This window comes from Triticum urartu, chromosome 7A, assembly GCF_056163025.1.
Source record: "Triticum urartu cultivar PI428250 chromosome 7A, HENAU_Tu73, whole genome shotgun sequence".
NCBI lineage: Eukaryota > Viridiplantae > Streptophyta > Magnoliopsida > Poales > Poaceae > Triticum > Triticum urartu.
In genome coordinates this window covers 30,054,770-30,062,379 of record NC_141879.1, presented here as the reverse complement: position 1 = coordinate 30,062,379, position 7,610 = coordinate 30,054,770, and the positions used below count along the sequence as shown (strand labels likewise).

The following is a 7,610-nucleotide window of genomic DNA, read 5'->3' as shown; positions in this document are numbered from 1 at the left end:
TCGGTCTGATCGGGTTCCTTGGACGTTGTTGTGTCGTTAGATGAATCATCGCCTTTAACCACGGACAAGGCGGTGTTCAAGCGTGCTCGATGACGGCCGTCGGTAGTCACTGGGTTGTATCACCCGGTCCACTTGGGCAGGGGCGGAGCTATGTCCAAGTAAAATTGTGCCATGGCCCGCCCTGTCCAGTTTGAAATCAGTGAGGTGTTAGAGTAGATTGAGCCATATAAGAAAAATAATTTGGCTTTCCTATAGGCCGGCCCGCCCAACTTTCCATCTGTAGCTCCGCTACTGCACTTGGGGGCGTAGAGGTGTGGGCGTTTCCTATCGTAGAGCCCCGACCCAACCCCTGTGTTTAATGTTGGGTTAGGAGTTGAAGGAGTTGGCTTTCACTCCTCCTATCTTGATTGGCTAGCCGTGAAAATAGATGTTTGGCGGTATTTAGGGGTATGGATGTCGAGGCGGCAATCCCGCAAGGCAGACTTCATGGTTGGCTTTTCGACAGGCTCTGTGATGACGATGGTGGCTCCACCTCTTGATCGTGTGGGCGGCAAGGGGTGTAGTGCTGGGAGGCTTTAGTCTGCTTTGAAGTGTCCATATCTGGTGTGGATGGGCTAACACTCGTTAACGGTGGCGAACGGGAGTCCTCCTGGTGGTGCAGGGGAGTTTCCGAGCGAAAGTTTGGGCCATGTTTTAGGGAGAAAATTAAAGTCTGCGCTGGGTCTGTTGTTGGGTCAGCGATCTCACCACCGAGTTGTATATGAGTTGACCTGGTCACACACACATACACAGTCAGACAGCGGTCTGCCTGGACCAGCACGATCAGTCAACCCTCTGTCCCCACCCAAATCGAACCTTCCCTGAGACCTTGTGACGGGAATGGCGGCGCCGGCGAGCCCTGGCGAGGGCATGGACGTGGAGGTGGAAGCCTTCCTTGCGTCCTCCGCAGCGTCCGCGTACGGCGCAGCCGAGGCCCTGCTCCAGCGCCTCGACGCCCCCGCCTCCCGCGCAGCCGCACGGCGCCTCCTCGGCGCCGTGCGCCGCCGTTTCGCGGATCCCGCCGCCGGACAGGACTGCGTCCGCGCCTTCAACTTCCGCATCATCCCCGACGACCCGCACCTACAACAACAAGGTCCTCCCCTCTCCTCCCTTGGCCACTTGTCGATTTACTTACCCGTGGTCAATTCTGTGAAATTTACAGAGAGAATTATACGTTTTCTTTCTTTCTTTTTCTATTGAGGCGAGGGATGATTTTATTTAGTTTACTGTATTATATATATACTGTCTGCTGAGAAACTTCTTCTGATTTCTTTGTTTTGGGGGGAAGCAATCCTGCCTGAACTATCATCGTAATTAAATAAGAATGATGAACAGCATTAAAATGTTGTATGTGGATCTTTGTACCTACCGCAACAAGTTCAACTTACAAGACTATTACTTACAGTGCATTTTCTCCTGACTGAGTTTGCTATGTGTATTATGTATTATAAATTATTATCTGCTTCATGTGTTGTCTTTGTTTGACACAATGGTAAACAGTTCCACTGTTGTTTGATAACAATGATGGACTTATTTGCTTCTCATGGCTTGATGGATTTACCAACTGCTTCTAGGATTTCAGCAAATAACAACGATCGAGATGCCTGGCATTTTTGTTCCTTGCTCTGCCGCGTTCTACGAGGGCCTCGGACAGCAACCGGACTCCATTTTCAGAGACAAGACAGTGGCAGAGCTGGGATGTGGCAACGGATGGATGTCCATTGCGCTTGCACAAAGGTGGTCTCCTTTCAAGGTTGCTATCTCTTCTTCTGTCGTTCGATACTTTATCTTGTTCCTAGTGTGTTAGACAAGTGGGAGTCGTAGCAGTTAACATCTTTACTCAGGTTTCATGACTTTTGGCCCATAGTCAGTGTCCTTTGAAAACAAGGGGATGACAAGTTATATTTTTGGGATTTTGTCAGAAAACGAAGCTGAGCATTTTTTATTTCTTCCCAGGTCTATGGTCTGGATATAAACCCAAGAGCTACCAAGATTGCAAGGATAAACCTTTACCTGAACGCACTAGATGATGATGGTCTACCAATCTACGACGGGGAGCGGGAAACTTTGCTTGACAGAATTGAGTTCCATGAGTCGGATCTTCTTTCTTGCTGTAGAGACAGCAAGATAGAGCTTGATTGCATTGTTGGATGCATACCACAGGTATGGTCAGCTGTTAACATCTTTGGTGAAAGCAAGTTGTTGCAGACCAGATTTGAAGAAAAATACTTTATCTGTTTTTCAGGTTCTTGACCCCAATCCAGAGGTGATGCCAAATATTAAAATTAATAATTCAAGCGAGGAGTTCTTGTACTCTCGGTGCTACTACTGTGCCTTTCAGGTCAGTTGAGAGACATCTTTTATGTGTCCAAAAAATGCGTTGACATGTGATTAGTTCTCCACACGAATGACTGCTGGACTATGAAATTATTAGTATCTGTAATATTCACTTATGATCTCTTAGATACAGAAGTTTTGATGCTTTTGTGAATGACACATAGGTCCACTCAAGTTAGTATGTCTTATGATTGCTGTGTGCTGTTCCAATTTCCTTTTTTGGGGGGTTTGTTGTGCTTTTAAACTTATTGCATATTTTACTGCATACAGGGTGTTGTTGAGGACCAATTTGGCCTTGGGTTGATTGCTCGTGCAGTTGAAGAAGGGATAGCTCTCATAAAGCCTATGGGTATCATGATATTCAGCATGGGAGGCCGACCGGGTCAAGTTTTATGTGAACGCTTATTTTTACGCCGTGGATTTCGCATCAATAATCTCTGGCAATCAAAACTTATGCAGGTGAGGGTTCTATGACAGACCAGGTGTTGATTAACCAGCAAATCTTCTGTATGCCAGCATGTCCTTATTTGGTCAACGATATGCAATTCGAGTTGCATTATACTAGCTTTCAATATTTACAGCAGTAGATTACAATGGCATTTTTATGTAGCATCATTACCAAGTAGGTGGGTTCTTTGCAGGCTGCCGACACAGATCTTTCAGATTTAGTTGAAATCGAGGAAAATAGCCCACATCGATTTGAATTCTTTGTGGATCTTGGTGGGGATCAACCTATCTCCGCACGCACAGCCTGTGCATACATGAAATCTGGTGGCTGCGTTTCACATGCTTTGTCTATGTATAGTTGTCATCTTCGCCAGCCCGACCAGGTTCGTGTGTGTTCTTTTTAAATTTATCAAATTATAAAATATAAGGGAGGGGAGATTATTAATGTGGAGAATTTTCAGGTGAAGAAAATATTTGACTTTCTTAAAGATGGATTCCCTGAAGTCAGCAGCTCCCTGGATTTGTCCTTTGATGACAATTCTGTTGCTGATGAAAAAATATCCTTCCTAGCATACCTAGCTAGCTTTTTGAAAGAGAACAAGTCCAATCCTTGTGAGCCTCCAGCTGGATGTTTAAACTTCCGGAATCTTGTTACTGGATTTATGAAGGCTTACCACCACATCCCGTTAACTCCTGATGTAATACTTTTTTCCTTCACAGTTATGCCTGTTTATACTAGAAATTCGTATGACTGACTTGCTTGTTGCATCTATCTTATGCTTCATATCATACTCATTTTTCTTTTCTGGTGCACCAGAATGTTGTTGTATTCCCTTCTCGTGCTGTAGCGATAGAAAATGCTCTTCAGTTGTTCTCGCCGGCGCTTGCAATTGTTGATAAGCATCTGACCAGACACTTGCCTAAACAATGGTTAACATCTTCAACAATTGAGGTACTTTGCTCTGCAGCTAGCTTGTGCATTTGAGACAACACTTCTCTGGCGACACATGTCTTTTCCGTGAAGAAAAATAATGGTGACAAGAATGCTGAAGCTACTGCTTTGTTTTTTTTTCCAGGAAAGAGCAGATTGTACCGAAGCTGAAAACATAGTAACTGTAATTGAATCGCCACGCAAATGGGACTTGCTGATTGAGTTTATCAGGAAACTGAAGCCTCAAGTTGTTGTTACTGGCATGGCTCAGTTCGACGCTATCAGGACTGCTGCTTTTGTGAACTTGCTAAACGTAACGAAAGATGTTGGTTCATGGTTATTCCTGGATATTTCAGAACATCTGGAGTTGTCTCGTGTGCCAAGCTCGAATAGTGTGTTGCGATATCTTGCTGGAAACACCCTACCTTCGCATGTAGCTATACTGTGCGGTTTAGTAAAGAATCAGGTGACATTCAGTGAACCTACAATACCATGTTATATTGATCAGCTTGGAATTTTATTTCAACCTTTTTGTATTCTTACATCTTACTTTGGAAACACGGTCTAAATGTTTCCATTTGGTTTATCTTGCAGGTTTATTCTGATCTGGAAGTTGCTTTCACCATTTCTGAACAGGCGGCTTTCTGCAAGGCATTGTCACAAACTGTTGAGCTATTGGAAGGGCACACTTCTGTGATCAGCCAGCAGTATTATGGCTGTCTTCTCCATCAGCTGTTAGCATTTCGAATTTGCGAGCCGCATGCACAGCAAGAGGTAACAGAACTTGTCTCCAATTACCCACGTCACTCATCCGCACGGCGACCATTAGTCAACTTCAGCTACTTTTCGTTTTAAAATTTTGGATTGGATCCTCCTTGATTGGATAAAACCTACTGACATGAACAGCTAAATGTATTACTAGGACGTTTTAATTTGTTTTCATCTTATTATTCTGAGTAAAAATGATAATATGGCCAGGGATCTATGGAGTATCACTCTTCACAAAAAGTGTTGCCTGTGCAATATTTTGTGGCCCTATTGTGTACTTTGGTTCGTTGTCTTCTAATTTTTCCTCGCTATATTTCAGAGACGACCTGCATTAGTGCTGCCTCAGAGGATGATAGGATTCTCTAATTCTGCCATATCTGCCATAAAAGAAGCAGAATTTTCCCTTCCCGATTCCAAGGAATCTTGTGTCATTCATATGGATTTAGATCGGAGCTTCTTGCCAATACCTTCTGCAGTGAAGGCCTCCATTTTTGAAAGCTTTGCCAGGCAGAACATCATGGATTCTGAAACTGATGTTCGATCCAGCATTCAGAGGCTGTTGAAACGTAACTATAATTACCCAGTAGACTCTGATTCTGACATTATATATGGTAGTACCAGTCTGGCACTCTTCAACAAGCTTGTTCGTCGCTGCGTGCAAGAGCGAGGCATCTTTGTTTTCCCCTTGGGCACCAATGGTCATTATGTCTCGGCAGCAAAGTTTCTGAACGCAAACACCCTGACTATTCCAACAAAATCAAGTTCAGGCTTTAAGATCGAACCAAGTGCTCTAGAAGACACACTTAATAACAAGGAACCGTTTTCGCGGGCGTGGGTGTATATTTCTGGCCCCACAATCAACCCTTCTGGTTTCCTGTACAGTGCCAAGGAGATAGAAGAGCTGCTTTATATCTGTGCTAGAAATGCAGCTAGGGTAGTCATAGATACCTCCTTCTCTGGTCTGGAGTTCCAAACCGATGACTGGCCCTTCCCTGGTGTCCAGTTCCCATTCAATCGCTGGCCTTGTTGGGATTTAGAAGGATGTCTTGACGATATGGCTGGCCATGTTGCCCCTGTTTATCTGCTCGGAGAGCTATCGCTTGAGCTGACCATCGCTGGGCTTAAATTTGGGTTTCTCATCTCGAAAGACCGGTCCTTGGAATATAGTTTCCCAATCTTGAGTCAGCCACATAGCACACTGAAGTACACTTTCAGAAAATTGTTGGGTCTCAAGTACGACTTGGATGAGCATTTCTCTAATCTCATTGCGGAGCAAAGGGAGACACTGAAGGGTCGTGCCAACCACTTGATGAAGGTTAGCCTTTTGTAACATTCTCTACTCTCCTCTCAGTTTTATTTCATCGATGATGAGGTGTGTTCCCTTCCAAAACCCAGATCATGGAGAAATCTAAGTAACTTGAGTTTGTTTTGCCAATCAGTGCATCTGAACATTCCGTGCTATGAAATATTTGACTAAGACTGGATTTCATTCCACTTTCCTATTTCTGAACAACACAAGGATTTCCTGTTTCCCCGATCCACCAGCTACGTTCGCACACTTCCAAATAGTAAATGCTCCCGCGGTTGGAGTTGAGACTTTCTTATCCCTCTTGTTACGACGGATCGAGCATATTTCGCAAATAAATAAATGATATAACTTCAACTAGGTAGACATGCACCTTTTGAGCAGTATGCAAATTTTGAGTCAAGTGTTGTGAAGTTGTCCGGTCATATCTGACTACTTTCCCCCCTTTGTTTTCTTTTCTGCTATGAACAGACACTCAAGAACTGTGGCTGGGATGTTGTTGGTTGTCATGGTGGTATCTCGATGCTGGCCAAACCAACCGCCTACATTGGCAAATTATTCAGGGTCAACTGTTTCGAAGGCACGCTCAATGGTTGCAACATCAGGGAGGCGCTTCTTAGATCCACTGGATTGTGTATAAGCAGCAGCACGTGGACCGGGATAACAGACTACTGCCGGTTCAACTTTGCCCTCGAGAGTGGTGAATTCAAGCGGGCAATGGATTGCATAACTCGGTTCAAGGAGTTGGTTCTGGGAGGCTCAGATGAATCGTAACAAGTGCTTTCATCGTCGTGGGAAGTAACAAGGATAAAACCTACAAATGCGACGGCAGCTCCAATTTGGCACCACAATCCATAATAAATGTGCCTTTTATGAGAGAAATCTCCTCTGTTTCTTTTGTGACTACCTTGTCTTCTCCGAGATTAGGACCAAAATCTTTAACGACATTAATGTGCGACTTGATTAAACTATTCATTGGTTCAACTTTCTTGTTTTCTTTGTTAGATTCTGACTTTTCACCACTTGCTGCAATTTCTATTGTGGATACGGTAATGGTGGAATATATTTAAGCATTTTTCCTGCATACTTTACCATAGATACTTGGATACTCTCATTTGGTGGCATTTCATATCGTACCCATTTCTCTTTTTGTACATATGCTCTGTGTAAACTTTAATAATATATGGAAAACAACGTCTGAATCAATATAATAATCTCCCCTCATCTCCAAAATTTTATCGGAGTAGCAGGAGAAGGATTTAATATGCCGCAGAGAAGTGCATATTTTCAACCTGAACTCTAGGGCTAGTGTCATTTATAACCCTAAACTATGAAATCGCAACACCTAGTCAATATTGATGGTCCCACATGCCATAGTAAACATATATTTTTCCTTGTCCGGCTCTTTTTAGCAGTAGCAGCTCGATGGACAACCCGCATCTCCTCCCATCCATGTCGTGCTTTCGGGTTGACCAACCTCTGCCTCATCCTTTTACCGAACACTCCGCAGCGCCGTGGAGAGGCTCGGGCTTGAGGTTGTGGCCATCGGATTTGGAGAAGACTGCAACACCAAAGTACATGGGTGGTTGTGCAGTTGTGGTGAGGGTCCTTGGTGCGGTGGGGCACCATGTCACTTTGGCCCCTACACGAGAGCCTGCGCTTGCTTTGACCAAGAATGTGCCCAAGGCAGACAAGAGCAGCGGGCATAACCCTTTTCTGTTACCTGAATGACGAAAACACGAAACAGTTAGTCCAACAAGAGTTTAAGGAGACTGGAAACGG

At 44.3% G+C, this 7,610-nt stretch overlaps 1 protein-coding gene across 1 annotated transcript; it reads left to right on the top strand.

Moving 5' to 3' along the window:
* The first annotated feature begins 784 nt into the window (after nt 1-784).
* On the top strand, nt 785-6,812 carry LOC125531180 (methionine S-methyltransferase-like). The gene is made up of 12 exons (XM_048695595.2): nt 785-1,132; nt 1,614-1,792; nt 1,996-2,202; nt 2,285-2,380; nt 2,647-2,835; nt 3,018-3,206; nt 3,285-3,521; nt 3,641-3,775; nt 3,900-4,220; nt 4,349-4,528; nt 4,842-5,837; nt 6,300-6,812. The coding sequence occupies exons 1-12, from the start codon at nt 880-882 to the stop codon at nt 6,600-6,602; spliced, it is 3,285 nt and encodes a 1,094-aa protein (XP_048551552.2). The 5' UTR covers nt 785-879; the 3' UTR covers nt 6,603-6,812.
* The last annotated feature ends 798 nt before the right edge of the window (nt 6,813-7,610 follow it).